The 22,244-nt window shown below is 41.8% G+C and overlaps 1 protein-coding gene across 1 annotated transcript; it reads right to left on the minus strand.

The window, feature by feature from the left end:
• Positions 1–294: 294 nt before the first annotated feature.
• LOC138433113 (spermatogenesis-associated protein 31D1-like) lies at positions 295–5,677 on the minus strand. The gene is made up of 3 exons (XM_069575176.1): positions 5,665–5,677; positions 5,261–5,321; positions 295–4,984 (listed from the first exon to the last, which is right to left on the minus strand). Exons 1-3 carry the CDS (start codon positions 5,675–5,677, stop codon positions 766–768), a joined length of 4,293 nt encoding a protein of 1,430 aa, XP_069431277.1. The 3' UTR covers positions 295–765.
• Positions 5,678–22,244: the final 16,567 nt, after the last annotated feature.

The raw sequence follows: 22,244 nt of genomic DNA on the forward strand, positions 1-22,244 counted from the left end.
GGTGATTTTGCTCTGTAAAAAAATTCATCAACTGAGCAGCCTGAAAAAAATACCCAAGGAAGGGAACCACTTCCCCAAAGTGTCTTTTTCGTAGGGAAACCTCAATGTCAAGTTTAAAGTATGCTTTTCTGACCAAAACATTACATTAACATGACCCACGTGAAACAGATTCTTAAGCAGCTTTTATGCTGTTCCTGGACCCTTCGGCAACCAGCCCAGCATCCAGTACAGTAACATCCACACCCAAACACTGCCATTCAAGGGATTCAGACCCATGTAGGAGCCTCTGGTCACTGAGTTCTCAATAACGATTAAGATTTATTTCTTCTTCAGGATTATTTTCAGAAACTAAACCCATCCTTAAGCCTCTTCAGATATAGAAGACCTGTCTTTCCTACTTCTCTAAAGGATGTAAAACATTCAGTGAGGAAGGTGTGTGGTCTGCTATACATTTTCTTTAAGGCTAAGCCAAGAGGTAGCAGACAAAGCCCATCTCCTCAAATGTCATCAGGAGGAAATGGTCTTTTGCAGAGGGTGGGGGTGGGGGGCACATGGTATCTATTTCTCAACAAGAAATCCAGAGGATTGGTCACCTTTGAGCCAAAGCCAAAGGAAGCAGTAAGTAAGAGCAAAACTATATTCTTCCCTTAGATATAATCCCTGAGTTACCCAAACCCATGCCCTCAACACAGTACACAGAAAATCTTGCTATTAGAGAAACATTTATGGGGAGGATCAACATTCTCCACAAGGAAGGAATTATTTTTAGATGGGAAGTTTTCCTCCTTGGAAATTCTGAAGAAGTGTTTTCTGTCTAAACAGTAGAGACAGATCTCTGGATACATTGCCTTCAGCAGTGGTGGGTGCAGCTGGACAGGCCTGGCCAGCTTGACACCTGTGGGTGGGCCTTGGGTGGGGCACAGGCTCCCTGTGGGGCACTGGTGGGGGATGTTTCTGATACAATTGCTGGTCCTTAAATGCCACAGCTTTCTGGGGCTGTCTTTTCTTGTTTCTGATGTGTCTTGTACTTGGAGGATAGCTCTGACCAGCCAAGATAGCTTCTTGGTGGCGGGACTTGGGATTTGTCACTTTAGAGGAAGCGTTGAAGTTGAAAGGATGTCCCCGGACAGGCTCTGTGTGGACCAGTACTTCAGCCTTTTTTTGAGATTGCCCAAAGTGCACTGGGGAAAGAGGGTCCTCTTGAGAGCTGGTGGCATCTAATGCATGCTGATACCCCAGTTTCTCCTCTAGGAACTTCCTGATGTCTGTCACGATTTTCTGAGCCTCTGTTGATCCAGTAGCAGCGGATCTACTTTTAACTAGGCGTCTGCTCTGTACGCTTGATATGGGGCTGCCCTTTTCCTGGGGATCTTGCCTTTTGCATTTTTCTCCATGATACAGCCACTGCAAAAAGTGCTTCATTCTTTTTCTGATATGGCCTTCAGGAATAGACTGTCCTTTCTTTGAAAAGGTCTGGGAAGACTTGCTCACAAGCATCTCCTCTCGTACTGTCTCCTGAGGAGGGAAACTCTTCCTCCTAAGCTGGGATGTCCCCAGCCCTGCATCCCCTCCACCTAGCTCTTTTGCTCTACACCCTGGGGAGCTCACTCTCTTCACAGATGGTGGGAAATTCTTATCCTGGCACCTCTGGAAGCCATGCTTAGGGACCCAGGGTTCCTGTTGCTGCTCCATCCTGATTCCTCTGTCCTCCACATGGACATGCAGCACCTGGGACTCTCCTGTGTCCCCACCTGAGACACCCTGGCCAGGAATCGGTGAGGCCTTGTAAGTCAAGTTATCTGAAGCAAGGGACATGTCCATGGGTTGGCCTTCAGCCTCGCTATGCTTCCTCTTCTCCAATCTAAACTTTAACTCATCAAGCAGTTGTTCTTTAAGGGATATGCGTTTAGGATCTTGGGGAACTGGTAGTTTGGGTGGAGGGCTTTCAGTGGTCACAGTAGCTTCTGCTTTATTCTCATTCACATTTGTTATTTGGGAGCTCCCTGATTTGTTGGTTGTCAACATGTCATTCGTTTTTAATTGAAGACACTCAAGCTCCTCAGTCTTGAATATCTCCCTAGACACTTTGGGCATAGAAACAGGTTCTGACTTCACCTTTTTGCCCTGTTGCATTTTTCCTTTATCACTGGAACTCATACTCTTATACTTTGGCTCAAATCTGGCTCCAGCTTGCTTTGCAAGTGGCTTTCGGGGATATCCATCAGCTAGTTGCACCTGTCTATGACTTCCTCTCCCTGTGATGCAGAGTGAGACAGGCAGATGAATCTGTCTGGGATCCTTAATTTTCTGAACATCCTCTGCAAGTTCATGGTTGACAGCAGAGTGTGATTGTCTCAGGACCCTCTGTCCTCTCCCCACGGGTGAGGTGGCAGGCGGACAGTGACCCAGGACAGGGGCTGAATTGGTTGTTCCCACTTTGCTTCCATGGAAAGATTCAGAGCTTCTGCTAAAAGACTTGGAGTTCCCAAATTTGGAGTCTGGCTCAGAAATCGCATTGGTTGAGGAGGCAAAGCTGGCATGGGACAAGGACTGGGATGAGGCATCTTTCAGTTTAAAAATTTGTATGGATTCAAGGACCTTGGAAGGAAGGCCCCACAACATCCTCATACGAAACCTTTTAATATGTGCTTCCAGCATCTGCTGTGCACTGGGATCAACAAAAGTCAGGTCCTGGAAGGTATTCAAGGAATAGCACTCACCCACTGATGATGGCAAACTTCTCTCTCTCATTTCGGTGTGGGATTTTGCAGAAAGCATCAATGTTTGCTTGATGGCATGCCATGAACTATGCACAGTCCCAGGGAGTCGACCCTCATTTATTTCCTCAAACTTCTTACTCAAATGTACTTTTAGGACATTTTCAAGTTGTAGACTCTCTGCTGACCCCCTTAAATTTTTCTCTGAGAGACTCACGATCTGACTGCTTATGTTTTTCTCAGAGTCATACCCCAGATCCTTATCTGAAGAGCTGTTTGGGTCTTTCAACAGGGGATCTTCCTGACCATTCTCTTGGCTGTGTTCCTGATCTTTCCCCACATCTTTCTCTAGCTGGAGCATTTCCGAGCTTCTCTCACGGAAGCTTCCAGGTTGAATCGATTCAACACTTACATGTTTGCTACTCTGACCCTTAAACACAGAGATCAGTGAGACTCCATCACTGCTCTCTGACTTAGATGCCTCTAGAAAACCATCTGGAGGCAACATGAGTGACACAGACTCTCTGATTCTCCGGGGCAGGCCCCACCGGTGTTGAATGAGCCTCTTTCGAAGGTGATGCTCGAGTTTCTTCCGAAGTTCATCGCTGAGAGCAAACTCCCCAGGAAGGATGGAGACTGAAACATGGGCCTGAGGGTGCTGGTGGTGAGAAGTGTTAGGCGCTAATGGACAAAAGGCTTCCTGAGATCTTTGGATCACAGAGGGTAAGCCCCACAAACTTTCCTGTTGTTTCTGCAACACGTTCCATTCCAGCTGTTGAATTTCAGGTGAGGAGAGAGATTCTGATTCATTCTGAGGTCTATGGAAATACACTCCACAGATCCTAACCTGGGGTAGAGGACCAGGAGGTGTGACCAGGAGTGGGGATTTGGGGTCAGCTTGGGACTGGACCTGAGTGAGAGGTAGGGGCTGAGATTGAGGCAGGGTTTGAGGCGAGGGTTCAGGCTGAATCTCAGGCAAGGACAGAGGTTGGGGATGGGGAAGTCCTGGGGATTCTTGGCCTGTAGAGGCATTTGACTTTCTATTGAAAATAAAGTTTGAGGAACTGTCACTGGAGACATGAACGGCAGAGGGCAAGGACTCACTGTGTAGAGATGGGAGACCCCAGAAGAGCTGGGTAGGTTTCTGCTGTAATTGGTCCTCCACGGTCTTAGGGTATGGGGGTTGTTGATGCACCAGCTTATCAGCAACTGACTCTGACATGATCCCTGAGGGATTTAGTTGATAGTCTGGCCTCAATTGTTCTGGAAAAGAATCTTTTTTCTTTTCCTTTTCTTTCCACATCAGGAAATCACTCCTCTTTTGTACTTGTCTCTCCAGGAGTGCCAGGACATCAGGGCTGAGACATGAGAGATTACCAGGCTCTATGAGGTTGGCTGCAGGGTCTCCCCCAAAAGAGGCCTCTGAAGAGTGAAGGGCGAGAAACTCTTGATTGAAATCACATTGTGCCAACGTGGAAGGGATTAAGTCTTTGGCATGAGCTTGCCACCAAGAGAAGTCTGAAATTGACAGGCTTGAATGATCAATACCTGTAAGTGTTGGAACATAAGGGGACAACACGCCAGGGCTTTCTGTAGGCAAATTCTCAGAAACAGGAGTCAGTAAGATGGCAACTGATTTAGCCTGAGTGACAGTTAAAGTGCAGTCTGGTTGTGGTAAAACAGACAGGCTTGGTGGTGCGAAAGAATCAGCGGGTTTCATTGCTTGGGACAAATCTGATAAGCGGTTGATATCATGGGAAAGGGTGGGGTCGAGGGAAAAGATAGTATTCAGAGCCAAAGTGGCCTCTGGTGGGAGAACAGGACATGCTGTCTGCATGTCATGTGGTAGGAGAGGGGGAAAGGCAAGGGGTTGGGGTGAGGAATAATCTACAGAGAATTCGGAATCCAAGGAAGTAAAAGGCTCTAATGCCAGAGTGTGACCCAATGGTGAGGGTGACAAAAAGTCAGCTAAGGGGGTCATGGAGCTAGGTGAAAGAATGGAGGGGGGCAATGGGGAAGGCTCAGGCAGAGAGGCTGGTAGTAGATCTCTTGGAGAGACTGCTGAGAAGGCAGGGGACAGAGTCAATGATGAATCGGCCACAGGAGCTGTGGAAGCCAAAGGGGACATAGAGGAAGCAGAATCTTCCAGGGTCTCTGGGAACAGCAGCCAATTGACTTCAGCAGTTGCATTATTACACACCTCACAGAAGGGATCTGGACACAAGAGCTGACGAAAGCGGATGGTATCATCGTGCCGGCCCAGGGGGCTGCAGGAGACAGGAAGTACAAAGATGCAACCAGGACCGGAATAAGGAAAAGGGGACCTGCTGGCCTGGCAGGGGTGGGCTGGAGCCTGCTGACCCTTTACATTGCTCCACATCCATGACTTCACAACATGCTCAATAACCTTCACCTTAAGGCCTTCATCACATACTCATTCCTATGCTACCCCCTCCGGTGACTCCAGTAGGTTGCACGGAATCCCAGGAATTGCAGAGAACATGCTAAGGAGGGATCAGGAAAGAAGGGGAAAGACTAGTCACCTTTTCAGAATAGAAATCAGCTTCGTTTTTTCCTCTGTTTCTAGCTGGTGAAATCTCCAACCTGAGAAACCAGGAGAGTGGGTTACACGTAAGGAAGGCAGGAGCATAGGTATAACATGAGTCTCCTTATGGGAAACCCTTGGGATATTAGACTCTGAAAGACCCAAGAATTAGTAGATGAGATCAAATGGTCAATTAATTTATATGTATGTTGCTTCACTTGTAGTACTTTCACATGCCTTATATCTCATGTGATGCTCAAAACCACCATGAGAAACACAGAGATCAGTGCGGCCTCAGAGAGCAATGTGATTATCCAGGAAGTCAGAGGACTGATACAAAGTCAGGACACAGAAGTTCGGACTCTTGACATCTCACATGGCCACCTGTGGGGAAACACCCACTGCCCAGGTCCATCGTGGCTTCAAGCCCAGCCATGAGAAAAACAGGGAATCTGAGAAGTGTCTCAGGCTCGGACTGCCTCCCCATGAGCCTCGCCCCAGATACCTCTGGTTTCTGAGAGAAATGGTATCTAGCCACTGACATCGTCAGAGGTCACGGACCTGGGATCTCATGGAAAAGGCAGGAAGGGTCACCCTTGGAGAGATCCGGTGAAACAGGCAGAACCTCACCTTTCAGTGTGCCTCCTTTCCTTCTCCTCCTGGTTCTGCCCTGACACTGAGAACAAAAAGAAAAGAATGAAGTGCTGGGGCGCATTCTCTCAGTCCTCTAGAAACTCACATATTCATTAGCCAGGAATAATATGACCCTAATCTTTCTGTTCCTTTCTTTTGTCAATTTTAAAGGTTTAAAATGTTTTCAACTTTTTTTTCCTTAAAAAGCCCAAAAAAGACTTTGTCGCTGAAGTCCACCCTTGATAGTCTCAGTCAGAAGTCACCTGCCCAAGGAGGGCATAGCATCTGAGGCTAACAGTCAACATCTGTGTCCCTCAGATAGCACCTTGGATCCTGACAACTCAGGCTTCAGCCTCTGCTCTGGAGGCTCTCAGAGGCTCAGCCCTGCTTTCCTGACCAGCTCAGCACAAAGGAAGGCTTGGTCAAGTGATGCCTGACTTGAGAATGTAACTCTTGATCAAGCATTGGGGAACTCTGTTCCCCTGCAGAGATCCAAAACTCTCTAAATAACCCAACCCAACCCAGGGCCACAGAATTACTGTTTGGGATTTTTCTCCTGGAATCCTCCAAACACTCAGCTGGTCTGTGGGCTTCAAATGAAAGCCTTAGTACTCCCTGAACCACTGGCCCTGCCTCGTTTTATCCTCTCCTTGAAATTCCTATCTTAGGTGTCTCTCTGACCCAACCAAACTCATCTTAAAATGTGGAATAGAATTGGAAACAGCAATAAAGAATCTCTGTTGGGGGTGCTCCCAGGGTTACTTACTTACCTTTTGGATGCCTTTGATTTTACAGAAGGTTGGTAAACATGGAAACCCCACCAGGTACCACAGGAACAGAAGGAACAACCCCAGCCCACACAGGAGAATGAGGTCAGAGTCAATATCCAAGGAGGTAGAGCCAAAGCTCAGACATGGGTCAGTAGGGCTATTCAAAAATGAGAGAACATTCCATTTTCTGAATTCCATTGTCTCAATCACAAGGCTGACTGAGATTGGTGAGCACTGAGAGTGCAGTCACTTGAGTATAGTCCAAGGCCTCCATCACTGAGAACTCAAGAGTCACAAAGGGTTTCTGAGGGTGGGGGAGGGGACAACATGAAGAGAATGCATCCACAGCCCCTCCCCCATCCACCAGCCTAGCAGACAGCCTCACCCGTCCTGGGCCTTCCAGGTCTCTGTGCCCTACCCTGCCATCATATTTTCCAACTCCATCCTTTCATGGCTTCATATATTCATTCACATTAATGAAATTTTCTGCCTATCCCATCCACTACCCAGATATTACCAAGGATCCTTTTACTGTTTGAGAAACTTGACTTGGGTCTCACCAGTTCCGCTGCCTTAAAGTACTGTCTGGAATTTTTGCTTGTACACCTTTACACTCAGGATCATCATCATCATAATAATGTCTCTCGGTTGTGTCCAACTTTTTGTGACAGTCCATGGAATTCTCTAGGCCACAGTATTGGAGTGGGTAACCTTTCCCTTCTCCAACAGATCTTCCCAACCCAGGGATCAAATCCAGGTCTTCCACATTGCAGGTGGATTCTTTATGATCTGAGCTACCAGGGAAGCCTCAGGATCATATATGTCCTTAAATCCATCTTTCCTACAGAATGTGTTTGCTAGAGGAACCCAGATATAGAACTTAAAAGTTCTTTTATCTAGTTTTGTGAATGGTGAATGGGAAAATTTGCTTTTTGTTTCAGTCAGCCTTTACCATCTTGAGTCAGTGGGGTGTGCCTCAAATAATTTAAATAAATAATTCACCATTCAATATTCACAAAATTAGTCCCTATAAGATAAATGTAAATAAACTTTCATATGACCTTGAGGATAAGTCTGTAGCAGTTATTTTTCTGAAGTTAGTAAAGCTTAAGCTGCATAAAGATTTTTAGGACATGCTAGACCCACACACACATACACACATACCCTTTGACAAACCAACTCGGTGTTTTCAAATCTAAGAATAAAGTGTTTCTTCACTTCAGTCTTACATCTTTTATTTTAACTCTACTTTTTTAAATTCTACCTAAAATACAGACAGTCCCGCACTCTACATCAATTTCCTAATATGTATACAAACCCGTGTCCTAGTTAGTTTGGGCAACTGTAACAAAATACATTTGACTTTGTGCATAAACAACACAAATTTCTCGAAGAATCTGAAAGCTGGAGAGTTCACAATGAAGGCAACAGCAGATTCTGTGTCTGGTGAGACCCACTTCCTGGTTCATATACAGCTGTCATCTCCCTGCAACCTGACATGAGAGAAACAGGAAGTAAGAGAGCTCTGTGAGGTCTCTTTTATAAGAAGAGCACTAATTCCATTCATGAAGCCTCCACTGTTATGATCAAATCACCTCCCAAAGGCTGCATCTACTAATGCCATCATACTGGGTATAGGGTTTCAACATATGAATTTGGTGGGACACAAACATTCTGTCAGAATGGTGATACAGGATACACCCAAGTCCCCTAGTGACAGGGTGGGACCTAGGAGTATCAAAACAGGACAAAATCAAGTCTTGACAGCCTTACCTAATTGTCTTTGTGGGTCCTGTAAATATAATCTTTTCCTTAGAGTGCTTTTCCCCCATATATACACACAATGGTTGAGTAGTTCTGCTCTATTTAAGCATCCCTATATATGTTGACCATGATGGCTACGCCATTTCTTCTGAGGGATTCCTGCCTGCAGTAGTAGATATAATGGCCATGTGAGTTAAATTCACCCATTCCAGTCGATTTTAGTTCGCTGATTCTTAGAATGTCGACGTTCACTCTTGCCATCTCTTGTTTGACCACTTCCAATTTGCCTTGACTCATGGACCTGACATTCCAGGTTCCTATGCAATATTGCTGTTTACAGCATTCGACCTTGCTTCTATCACCAGTCACATCCACAGCTGGGTATTTTTTTTTGCTTTGGCTCCATCCCTTCATTTTTTATATAATTATTTCTCCATTGATCTCCAGTAGCATATTGGGCACCTACTGACCTGGGGAGTTCCTCTTTCAATATACTATAATTTTGCCTTTTCATGCTGTTCATGGGGTTCTCAAGGTAAGAATACTGAAGTGGTTTCCCATTCCCTTCTCCAATGAACAACATTCTGTCAAAAAGATGTCCTTTTAATTACAGGAGACTGGCATGCAAAAGTACGAAGTTAAGAAACACCTGGAGTAACAGGCAAATTTGGCCTTGGAATGCGGAATAAACCAGGGCAAAGACTAATAAGAGTTTCGCCAAGAAAATGCACTGGTCATAGCAAACACCCTCTTCCAACAACACAAGAGAAGACTCTACACATGGACATCACCAGATGGTCAACACCGAAATCAGATTGATTATATTCTTTGCAGCCAAAGAGGGCGAAGCTCTATAGTCAACACAAACAAGACCAGGAGCTGACTGTGGCTCAGATCATGAACTCCTTATTGCCAAATTCAGACTCAAATTGAAGAAAGTAGGGAAAACTGCTACACCATTCAGGTGTGACCTAAATCAAATCCCTTATGATTATACAGTGGAAGTGAGAAATAGATTTAAGGGCCTAGATCTGATAGATAGAGTGCCTGATGAACTATGGAATGAGGTTCGTGACACTGTGCAGGAGACAGGGATCAAGACCATCCCCATGGAAAAGAAATGCAAAAAACCAAAATGGCTGTCTGGGGAGGCCTTACAAATAGCTGTGAAAAGAAGAGAAGCGAAAAGCAAAGGAGAAAAGGACAGATATAAGCATCTGAATGCAGAGTTCCAAAGAATAGCAAGAAGAGATAAGAAAGCCTTCTTCAGCAATCAATGCAAAGAAATAGAGGAACAGAATGGGAAAGACTAGAGATATCTTCAAGATAATTAGAGATACCAAGGGAACATTTCATGCAAAGATGGGCTCAATAAAGGACAGAAATTGTATGGACCTAACAGAAGCAGAAGATATTAAGAAGAGGTGGCAAGAATTCACAGAAGAACTATACAAAAAAGATCTTCACGACCCAGATAATCATGATGGTATGATCACTCACCTAGAGCCAGACATCCTGGAATGTGAAGTCAAGTGGGCCTTAGAAAGCATCACTACAAACAAAGCTAGTGGAGGTGATGGAATTCCAGTTGAGCTATTTCAAATCCTGAAAGGTGATGCTGTGAAAGTGCTGCACTCAATATGCCAGCAAATTTGGAAAACTCAGCAGTGGCCACAGGACTGGAAAAGGTCACTTTTCATTCCAATCCCGAAGAAAGGAAATGCAAAAGAATGCTCAAACTACCACACAATTGCACTCATCTCACATGCTAGTAATGTCATGCTCAAAATTCTCCAAGCCAGGCTTCAGCAATACATGAACTGTGAACTTCCAGATGCTCAAGCTGGTTTTAGAAAAGGCAGAGGAACCAGAGATCAAATTGCCAACATCTGCTGGATCATCAAAAAAGCAAGAGAGTTCCAGAAAAACATCTATTTCTGCTTTATTGCTATGCCAAAGCCTTTGACTATGTGGATCACAATAAACTGTAGAAAATTCTGAAAGAGATGGGAATACCAGACCACCTGAGCTGCCTCTTGAGAAACCTGTATGCATGTCATGAAGCAACAGTTAGAACTGGACATGGAACAACAGACTGGTTCCAAATAGGAAAAGGAGTGTGTCAAGGCTGTATATTGTCACCCTGCTTATTTAACTTATATGCAGAGTACATCATGAGAAACGCTGGACTGGAAGAAACACAAGCTGGAATGAAGATTGCTGGGAGAAATATCAATAACCTCAGACATGCAGATGACACCACCCTTATGGCAGAAAGTGAAAAGGAACTAAAAAGCCTCCTGATGAAAGTGAAAGAGGAGAGTGAAAAGTTGGCTTAAAGCTCAACATTCAGAAAACGAAGATCATGTTATCTGGTCCCATCACTTCATGGGAAATAGATGTGGAAACACTGGAAACAGTGTCAGACTTTTTTTTTTTTTTGGCTCCAAAATCACTGCAGATGGTGACTGCAGCTATGAAATTAAAAGATGCTTACTCCTTGGAAGGAAAGTTATGACCAACCTAGATAGCACATTCAAAAGCATAGACATTACTTTGCTGACTAAGTCTGTCTAGTCAAGGCTATGGTTTTTCCAGTAGTCATGTATGGATGTGAGAGTTGGACTGTGAAGAAGACTGAGTGCCAAATAATTGATGCTTTTGAACTGTGGTGTTGGAGAATCAGCCCTGGGATTTCTTTGGAAGGAATGATGCTAAAGCTGAAACTCCAGTACTTTGGCCACCAAATGTTAAGTGTTGACTTATTGGAAAAGACTTTGATGCTGGGAGGGATTGGGGGCAGGAGGAGAAGGGGATGACAGAGGATGAGATGGCTGGATGGCATCACCGACTCGATGGACATGAATCTGGTTGAACTCTGGGAGTTGGTGTTGGACAGGGAGGCCTGGCATGCTGCGATTCATGGGATCTCAAAGAGTTGGACACAACTAAGCAACTAAACTTAACTGAACTGAACTGAAACTCTTTAAAGACCATATTATTGAGGCATAGTTCACATACCATATAATTCACCCATTAAAATTGTACAGTTCAATGACTTTTAGTATATTCACAATGTTCTGCATCCATCATTACAATCAATTTGAGAATATTTTTATCATTCAGTTTAGTCACTAGGTCGTGTCCGACTCTTTGCGACCCTATGAATTGCAGCACACCAGACCTCCCTGTCCATCACCAACTCCCGGAGTTCACTCAGATTCATGTCCATCGAGTCAGTGATGCCATCCAGCTATCTCATCCTCTGTCGTCCCCTTCTCATCCTGCCCCCAATCCCTCCCAGCATGAGTCTTTTCCAATGAGTCAACTCTTCACATGAGGTGGCCAAAGTATTGGAATTTCAGCTTTAGCATCAGTCCTTCCAAAGAACACCCAGGACTGATCTCCTTCAGAATGGACTGGTTGGATCTCCGTGCAGTCCAAGCGACTCTCAAGAGTCTTCTCCAACACCACAGTTCAAAAGCATCAATTCTTCAGCGCTCAGCTTTCTTCACAGTCCAACACTCACATCCATACATGACTACTGGAAAAAACATAGCCTTGACTAGACGGACCTTTGTTGGCAAAGTAATATCTCTGCTTTTGAATATGCTGTCTAGGTTGGTCATAACTCTCCTTCCAAGGAGTAAGTATCTTTTAATTTCATGGATACAGTCACCATCTGCAGTCATTTTGGAGCCCCAAAATATAAGGTCTGACACTGTTTCCATTGTTTCCTCATCTAATTCCCAGGAAGTGATGGGACTGGATGCCATGATCTTTGTTTTCTGAATGTTGAGCTTTAAGCCAACTTTTTCACTCTCCTCTTTCACTTTCATCAAGAGGCTTTTTAGTTCCTCTTCACTTTCTGCCATAAGGGTGGTGTCATCTGCATATCTGAGGTTATTGATATTTCTCCCAGCAATCTTGATTCCAGCTTGTGTTTCTTCCAGCCCAGCATTTTTCATGATGCATTCTGCATATAAGTTAAATAAGCAGGGTGACAATATACAGCCTTGACATACTCCTTTTCCTATATGGAACCAGTCTGTTGTTCCATGTCCAGTTCTAACTGTTGCTTCATGACCTGCATACAGATTTTTCAGGAGGCAGTTCAAGTGGTCTGGTATTCCCATCTCTTTCAGAATTTTCCACTGTTCAGTGTCATCCACACAGTCAAAGGCTTTGGCATAGCAATAAAGCAGAAATAGATGTTTTTCTGGAACTCTCTTGCTTTTTTGATGATCCAGCGGATGTTGGCAATTTGATCTCTGGTTCCTCTACCTTTTCTAAATCCTGCTTGAACATCTGGAATTTCACGGTTTACATATTGTTGAAGCGTGGCTTGGAAAATTTTGAACATTACTTTGTTAGCATGTGAGATGAGTGCAATTGTGTGGTAGTTTGAGCATTCTTTTGCATTTCCTTTCTTCGGGATTGGAATGAAAACTGACCTTTTCCAGTCCTGTAGTCACTACTGAGTTTTCCAAATTTGCTGACATATTGAGTGCAGCACTTTCACAGTATCATCTTTTATGATTTGAAATGGCTCATCTGGAATTCCATCACCTCCACTAGCTTTGTTCGTAGTGATGTTTCCTAAGGCCCACTTGACTTCACATTTCAGGATGTCTGGCTCTAGGTGAGTGATCATACCATCATGATTATCTGGTCATGAAGATCTTTTTTGTACAGTTCTTCTGTGTATTTTTGCCACCTCTTCTATATATTTGTCAATTCCATACATTTATATAAATGGTATTATACAATATGTGGCCTTTCATATATGGCTTCTTTCACTTAACACAATGGTTGTAAGGTTAGTCTATGTTGTAATATGTATCAATACTTCATTTGTTTGTATGGCAAATAATATTCCATTGTACAGATATAACACATTTTGTTTATACATTGATCACTGGTGAACATTTAGGTTGTTTCCAGTTTTGACTATTATGAATAAAGCTGCTATGAACATGTGTACACATTCTGGTGCAAATGTATGTTTTCATTTCTTATTTATTTTTGCCATAACTTAAACTCACATTTTATCTTAGTTTGTTTCTTTTCTGAGATTTTGGTAATATAACCAGGTCAGACTCCTTATGAAATGAAATCTTTGGGGTCTAGATGCAGTTTTTATCAAATGTCTGGGTGTATCAAGTTGCCCTTATGCCAGCACTCTCAGAATTAGCCCTTGAATCAGCAGGAATAGTGGTGATGCATAATGCTTAACATTTAAAAGTAATGAATACCTTATGTTCTCAAGCTTCTATCCTTAGAAAACCAGAAAAGGGTGTAGGAAGAGAAAATGCAATTCAGCCAAAGGGAACATAAGCTGACCTAAAACATACATAAAAGTGCATGTCTGGTCACACTAAAGCATCAGGCATGTGTTTGAGGATGAGAGTAGCAAAAAAATAAAAAAGGCTGAAAAAGAAGGGTACTCAGTTGTGAAAGACTTTAAATGATGGTTCAGGAAGCTTGAATTCTGTATCAAGGCAGTGGGAAGCTAAGGTTTTCATAACCAGAAGAATGGTTTTGCCAGATCTCTGTTTGAGAAAGATGACTGGCAAGCTGATTGAGAGTTAGAAGGAAATATGCATATCAATCACTCTATCATACGGGACTCTTTCTCTTGCAGATAATAGAAAACCTGAATTCTAGCTTAAGCAAAATTTTAATTTATTGGCTTCTATTTTTCCACAACACAGGAGCAGATTCATCTTCTGACTCGCTATCTCTTCTATCTCGCTATCTCTGCTTTCATGGTATTGATCCCTTTTCTTGTAGTCTCAAGGTGGTATCCAGCCAGGGAAAACAGAATTGTCCCAGTTTCTCAATTAAACCCAAACATTCAAGTGATTGGGGCCAGCTCAGGTCACCAGGGGTTTCCCTGGTGGCTCAGATGGTGAAGAATCTTCCTGCAGTTCAGGAGACCCAGGTTCCATCCCTGAGTTGGGAAGATCCCCTGAAGAAGGGAATGACTACCCATTCCAGTATTCTTGCCTGGAGAATCCCATGGACAGAGGAGCCTGGCAGGATACAGTCCATGGGATTGCAAATAATCAGACACGACTGATCGACTAACACTTTCACACTTTCAGGTCATAAAATCACTCCTGAAATAATTAGTGGGAATCAAAGAATACTACTGGCCTAGTCTAGGTCAGTATACTTAAAGTATGGTCCATGGACCAGTGCCTATTTCCACATTTTTCTTACCATCTGCAACAAGATAACTATAGAAACTGAGAATGGCTAGAAACTTATTACAATTTGACAGAGTAATTAAATCTAATAATAAAATTGAGGCATATATTTTATATGTCATTGTTTGAAAGTCATTTTTCCAGTACTTCATTTTCATTGTATTTTACACAAGTACCAGTCCTCAGTGGATGGGAGTGTGGGAGATAAAACAAAGTGGTCCTTCACCAAAGATAGTTTGTGCTCTCAGGTACTGTGCACTATTGTGAAGCCTATAGCTGACACCATTCTGGAAGCACACAGTGAAACTTCGGGGAGATCCTTCCCTTTCTCCATGAAAGAAGGAAAAAAAAAATGTCCATTATAATTGTGGGATCTTATTTGGAGAGAGGAAGGACACTCCTGTACTTTCTTTAGTTCTCTTATTTTCTCATATTTTTTTTCTGACCTGTCCTAGCAACATTTATTCTGCATAAGCTTTGGATATGGCCATTTTAATAGGCTAAACATTACATGGGCATTCACCTATCCTGCCCATTGGGAGTTTTACTACTAGAATCAAAGGATTTGAATGGCTCTCTTTAACCATTAAGAGAAAAACAACTTTGAGCTAGACTAACACAAGGTAATTACTAAGCTGAGCCAAATTCCTCTGCCATCCTCTTGGCACTGAGGTATGGAAACTCTACAACCCTATAAGAGGTCTGAAGGGGGAAAAAAAGTATTTAAGACAAATTTCAGGGGTCTCAGTTTCTCATTAAAAATGCATTTTAGAAAATTGTTTTAAGTTAACTTGCTAGGGCAGTTGTACGGCAAGGAAACGTGTGTAGCAATTTGGCAAATTGCAATTCTCATCTCTCCTTTAAAATAAAATGGAAACAATAAAAATACAATTAAAAAAGCATAATCTGAATGAGTATTTTTATTTTTTTCCTAATTAAAGCTTTGCAATTAAAGTTTTGCTGGAGAACAACCTGAGTTTTTAATCTCACAACAGGCTAATACATGCCCAGAATTTGAGATGTCTGCTAACACTCAGATCTGGAAGTGACCTTGGAGAACCTTCTAGTCTGGCATTCTCATTTTAAAAATTGGAAACTGAGGCCAGAGCAGGTTTATTTCTTTTTTCCTTAATCCTTTCTTGTGTGTGTATGTGTGTGTTTTCTCTTGGAAGACTTCGAAACTTGGTATCTGCACATAATTTAGACATTATAGGGCTTTTTTCTTTTCAGTAGGAAGACAAGTACTCAACAAACACCAAATTTTATCCAGCACTACTTCAAAAATCTGTAACTTTTGCCTAAGTGAACTTCACAAGCAATTGACATGCTAATGCTTCTTTGTGAAAACCAAATGAAAATATCATGCCTTCTGTAATAAAGTAAGCTGAATATAACTTCAACATTCCTTTATGACCCCAGCTTAGTTTAATAAACAGCAGTAGTATTTCAGAGGAGCAGGTGTAGGTGGTATGGGACAAGGACACAAATATGCATTGACTCCAGCAATGCCTCCCAAGCCTGCTATCAGTTAAAAAATCCATCATTTGTATTTTAGGTGTTTACTTCTTGTTCGTATAAACACAATGACTGTTCATCAAATATACATACACAGTGCAAAAGAGAACTGCATTTAGTAGATCACATAGCTGCCCTAAGTAGTTAATGTAGTTTGGATCACTTTTATCCCCTCAGTGTGGGTGTAGGAAGTGAGGGAGTTAGCAAAGAAATGGAATAGAACTTAGATTTGGCGGGTACTTAATTTGTTACCCAAACTTTCATTCATTTCTTAACTATCTTGTGAGAGAATATTTCTCTCACTTCACAGCTAACAAGATTGAGCTAACAAGAAAGATTAAATAACTTGTCCAAGGCCATAAAAGCTAAAAAGTAATGAAGTAAAGGATTTGAACCAAGCTTGCTTTGGTCCTAGGTATGCATCTTCAGTCCCCACGATGCTATCTCAGAGAGCACAGTCACTGGGTCTTGATCCCTGACTCTTCATTATCATGCCAGCAACTATATTTTGGTGTATAACAAATCACCCCAAAACTTAGTGGCTCAAAACAATGGACATTTTATCTGCTTGTAATTCTGCAGTCTGGACTGGGCCTAGTTGGGTGATTCTTCTGTTGATCTTACCAATGGCTGCTCATGTGGATTATCCAGCTGGTAGGTCATCGGGGACCTGGACTTAGCTGGGATGCTGGGATGGCCAGGCTTGTCTCTCAGGGCCCCTCCCTCTTATGTGGCTTCTCCAATGGCTCTCCACATAGCTCTAGCCAGCAAACAGAATTTTGTAAAGCAGATCATGGCTCTGAAGAGAACAAAACACAAACTGCTTAAGGCTTAGAACAAGAACTAATGCCACATCACTCTGCCACTTCCAGTTAATTAAAATAAATCACAGGCGCAACTCAGGTTCAAAGAGAGAGAACTATACAAAGGCAAATATTGGGAGATGTGGACCATTGGGGGTCAACAATGTAATAGTGGTCACCACAATCTTCTTACACTTTGGTCCAATCAACTCTAAAAGTTGCTGTTTCATCTGTACCTTATGCTTTTCTTAAGTTCAGTTTTACACTATTTTCCTGCTTGTTTCTCCACTTCTCCCTACCATTTCTTAGCTTTTCTACATTGTAACAGGCCTTCCATAGCCAGCCACAAATAAAGGACGCCTCCCCTTCAGATCAGTGAACTGACCAATCGCATCTTGTCAACTCTCTTTCAGGACATCAGTCTTTGCAGCTAAAGTGTTCTATTGACAGAGATTTTTTTGTTTTGGTTGTTGTTTCGTTTCACATTGTTTTTCAAAGTGGGTTCAAATCTGGAACTCTAATCTAAAAGGAAATAGGACATTACTGCCTCAAAAAGCAACTTAAGTGAGTACATTTAAATGTTTTGTCCTTATAAATACAATCTAAAATCTGTGATACTCCTCTTTAATTTTACCTGCAAGAAGGCCAAGACAACAAATCAACATTTATCGTGTTTTACATGCTTTAAATTCCTTTAGCAGTCATTCACCAGGGCAGAGAAGGAAGAGAGGCCTGCAGGAATCAGATAATTTCCAGCATTACAATTCTAGTTCACAGCAGGTTGCTTCTTACATGTGGCTAAATGAGATCAGATTAAATTTCCATTGAAGCATTCAACCTGTCTGATCACTGCTTTCGGCTGTCAGGAGAATTTCGAGGGTACCAAGAATTAGCCAGGGTCAGAAGAACTTGCTGTACAGATAACACAATCATGAAGGGGGTAAAGGAAGTAAGAGAAAAAAATTATAAACATACAAGGTGAAAAATCTTGCTGAAGGGGATCATGGGCTTCCATTTGAAATACTAAGGAATTAAAAGGAAATTTTAAATAAAAGTTGAAATGTGAATTACACTTCAAGAGTTTCTAAATCCATTCACTGACAATATTTATCATTGTTTCTATTATTCTGCTCCTTGAAGCCAGTCATTGGATCTTTGATTGTTGGATTACATTTCCACCAGATATTTAGGTGCAAAAATGAAAGGGGATTAAATTCAATTTGGCTATTAATTGCTCAAGTAAAGAAGGCAACTGAGATTAAAATGTCTTTGTCATTATTTTAGACTAATTTGTTGACTCTAAATTCTATTGTCACAAACATCAAAAGTTAATTGAAAGTGGACATAGAGTCATACATAAATGAAATATACACAAACTAATTACAATCCTTATAATGATTTACAAAAGTCTAATAAACTATAAAATTTCAGAGAATCTGACTAGATTCTGATGTTCTCAGGAAGAAAAAAAATGTTTATCAAAGAAATTTTTGAGTGAAGAACATGAATGGGACTAGCCGCACTAGAGTTTTAAATATGTCATAAGGCTGAGCTGGAAAGAGGTTTCTGCAGTGATGCCCACCAGCACCAGCACCAGCACCATTGTCCACGTGGTGGGGGGAGTTCCCAAGGGTGGCTGCCGCCAGTGTCTGTTTTCTGGTGAGCTGTAGTTGCCACCAACCTCCACCCTCTGCCTCTCCAGGAGACTCTCCAAGATTAGTTAGCATTTTTGGTGAGAAACCTCTTTTAAAAATGTTTTTGCTGTGTTCCATACATTTTGGCATCAACTCATCTCATGGTCTCTGCCTGCAGGACAGGTCCTGGATCTGACCCCATCTCTGCATCACAACTTCCAGTTCTCCCCTAGGACCAGACTTCACCACTCTCAGCCTCAAGTAACTGTCATGGTCTCCCATGAACTCCCTATCTTTGCTCTTTTGTTTATATGCTAGCTTCTGCCCTTTTATATGGAAAATAAACTCTCTATGGTGAAAAAAAATAAGGCTATGATAATTATAATAAGACTCTACTGAAAAAAGAAAAAACATAAATACATAAAATACACACTAGATAGTCCAGAATTGATTTTTTTTTTCCATACAAAAATTTGCTAGGAAACAAAAGTGATATCACTAGAAAGGAAGAACTAGCCATTAACTTGTTTGGGAATAACTTGGTAAGATTTTTTAAAAAATAAAATTAATTTGACCCATCTTTCTTAGAGTATAACAAAATAAATCTTAGATACATTAAAAAGTTAAATTTTTTAAAACATCCTTTTCCAGTGCCCGCTCAAAGAAGGTTTTTAGATCTCTGAATTTAAAATCAGGGATGACGTCTTAAGTTTAAAATCCATTTAAGAAATCATAAAAGAAAACTGCCCAGATTACATAAAATTTAAAACTTCTATTTGTAAAAATGAGTGTAGCATAACCAATTTCTTTTAAAGAATAAGAGATTGAAAGATGCATTATTTCTACTATGGCAAAAGCAAACATTTTCACATTTATTATTTGTTGATGAACTTCTATCTATCTGTGGCCTTTGTTCATGGACACAGAATCAATCTTCCTAAAACTCCGTTTCCTTATGACATTTCCTTGTTGCAGGAATATAGCAATTCTTTTGTTTACCATTGTCAGTCATTTCAGTACAACCTTCATATACTCACCATATTCGTAGACCATCTATACATAATATTTAATACTTTTCTTTAAATCAACTCTGTTTTACTTAAATAAATTTACCTTTGTTCTAACCAATAATTTCTATGAAATCAGAAGCTTTCTGTAAAAGAGATTTAAATGTATAATACAAATTTTAAAACACAAATCTATCTACCACTGAAGATTATCTATGCTAACTGTGCTGATTATTTTTAATATGTCAACTTGGCTGGGGTATGGTATCCCACTGTTTGGGCAAATATCAGTTTACAGTTATGGTGGCTTTTAAAGATGTGATTAACATTTAAATCACTATACTTTGAGTAAAGCTGATAACTTTCCGTAATATATGTGGGCCACATCCAATCAATTGAAAGACTTGAGAGAAGACTGAGGCCCTCCAAAGAAGGAATTTGGCCTTCAGACTAGCTTCAGATTCAAGACCTCAACATCAGCTCCTGCTGGAATTTTCCACCTGCTGGCCTGCTCTGCAATTTTTGAACTTGGCAGCTTCCACAAATCGCAAGAGCTAATTCTTTAAAATAAATACTCACTCCTCTGTGTGTGTGTGTGTGTGTGTGTCTGTGTGTGTGTGTGTGACTGTGTGTCTGTGTGTGTGTATCCTATTGATTTTGTTTCTCTGGAGAACATTGACTCTCCTTTGGGAACACTGCTTTTACAAATCACATTCAAACATCTTGGCCTGGATGCCAATGTCCACCTAAATCTGGATACTCTTTTCTGTTCCAACTTCATTTCATATGACTTTCCAATGCACACACTACTTTACTCCATCTGGTCACTAATATCTTTGTGCACTGCACTCTGCTGAGAATGCCTTGGTTTGCCAGGCCTCCTCTGTTACTACCTTCAAGACCTGGATCAATTACCACATGAGGCGCTAAGGAAGAAATAAGAGTCTCACATTTCAGTTCAGTTCAGTTCAGTTCAGTCACTCAGTCGTGTCCAACTCTTTGCAACCCCATGGACTGGAGCACTCCAGGCCTCCCTGTCCATCACCAACTCCCAAAGTTTACTCAACCTCATGTCCCTTGAGTCTATGATGCCATCCAACCATCTCATCCTCTGTTGTCCCCTTCTCCTCCTGCCTTCAATCTTTCCCAGCATTAAGGTCTTTTCAAATGAGTCAGTTCCTCACACCAGGTGGCCAAAGTTTCAGAGTTTCAGCTTCAGCATCAGTCCTCCCAATGAATATTCAGGACTGATTTCCTTTAGGATGGACTGGTTAAAGAAGAGAGGCGAGTCAGTCAGCAGATGAATGGATAAGACAGCTGTGGTACATATACACAATGGAGTATTACTCAGCCGTTAAAAAGAATTCATTTGAATCAGTTCTGATGAGATGGATAAAACTGGAGCCGATTATACAGAGTGAAGTAAGCCAGAAAGAAAAACACCGATACAGTATACTAACACATATATATGGAATTTAGAAAGATGGCAATGACGACCCTGAATGCAAGACAGGAAAAAAGACACAGATGTGTATAACGGACTTTTGGGCTCAGAGGGAGAGGGAGAGGGTGGGAGGATTTGGGAGAATGACATTCTAACATGTATACTATCATGTAAGAATCAAATCGCCAGTCTATGTCTGACGCAGGATACAGCATGCTTGGGGCTGGTGCATGGGGATGACCCAGAGAGATGTTATGGGAAGGGAGGTGGGAGGGGGGTTCATGTTTGGGAACGCATGTAAGAATTAAAGATTTTAAAATTTAAAAAAATAAATAAATAAATAATTTTTTTAAAAAAAAAAGAAGGCGAAAAGCAAAGGAGAAAAGGAAAGATATAAGCATCTGAATGCAGAGTTCCAAAGAATAGCAAGAAGAGATAAGAAAGCCTTCCTCAGTGATCAATGCAAAGAAATAGAGGAAAACAACAGAATGGGAAAGACTAGAGAGCTCTTCAAGAAAATTAGAGATACCAAGGGAACATTTCAGGCAAAGATGGGCTCAATAAAGGACAAATGGTATGGACCCAACAGAAGCAGAAGATATTAAGAGGTGGCAAGAATACACGGAAGAACTGTACAAAAAAGATCTTCATGACTCAGATAATCATGATGGTGTGATCACTAATCTCGAGGCAGACATCTTGGAATGTGAAGTCAAGTGGGCCTTAGAAAGCATCACTATGAACAAAGCTAGTGGAGGTGATGGAATTCCAGTTGAGCTGTTTCAAATCCTAAAAGATGATGCTGTGAAAGTGTTGCACTCAATATGTCAGCAAATTTGGAAAACTCAGCAGTGGCCACAGGACTGGAAAAGGTCACTTTTCATTCCAATCTCGAAGAAAGGCAATGCAAAAGAATACTCAAACTACCGCACAATTACACTCATCTCACATGCTAGTAAAGTAATGCTCAAAATTCTCCAAGCCAGGCTTCAGCAATACATGAACCGTGAACTCCCTGATGTTCAAGCTGGTTTTAGAAAAGGCAGAGGAACCAGAGATCAAATTGCCAACATCTGCTGGATCATGGAAAAAGCAAGAGAGTTCCAGAAAAACATCTATTTCTGCTTTATTGCTATGCCAAAGCCTTTGACTGTGTGGATCACAAGAAACTGTGGAAAATTCTGAAAGAGATGGGAATAC

The sequence above is a fragment of the Ovis canadensis genome, chromosome 2 (genome assembly GCF_042477335.2).
Source record: "Ovis canadensis isolate MfBH-ARS-UI-01 breed Bighorn chromosome 2, ARS-UI_OviCan_v2, whole genome shotgun sequence".
NCBI classification, from domain to species: Eukaryota; Metazoa; Chordata; class Mammalia; order Artiodactyla; family Bovidae; genus Ovis; species Ovis canadensis.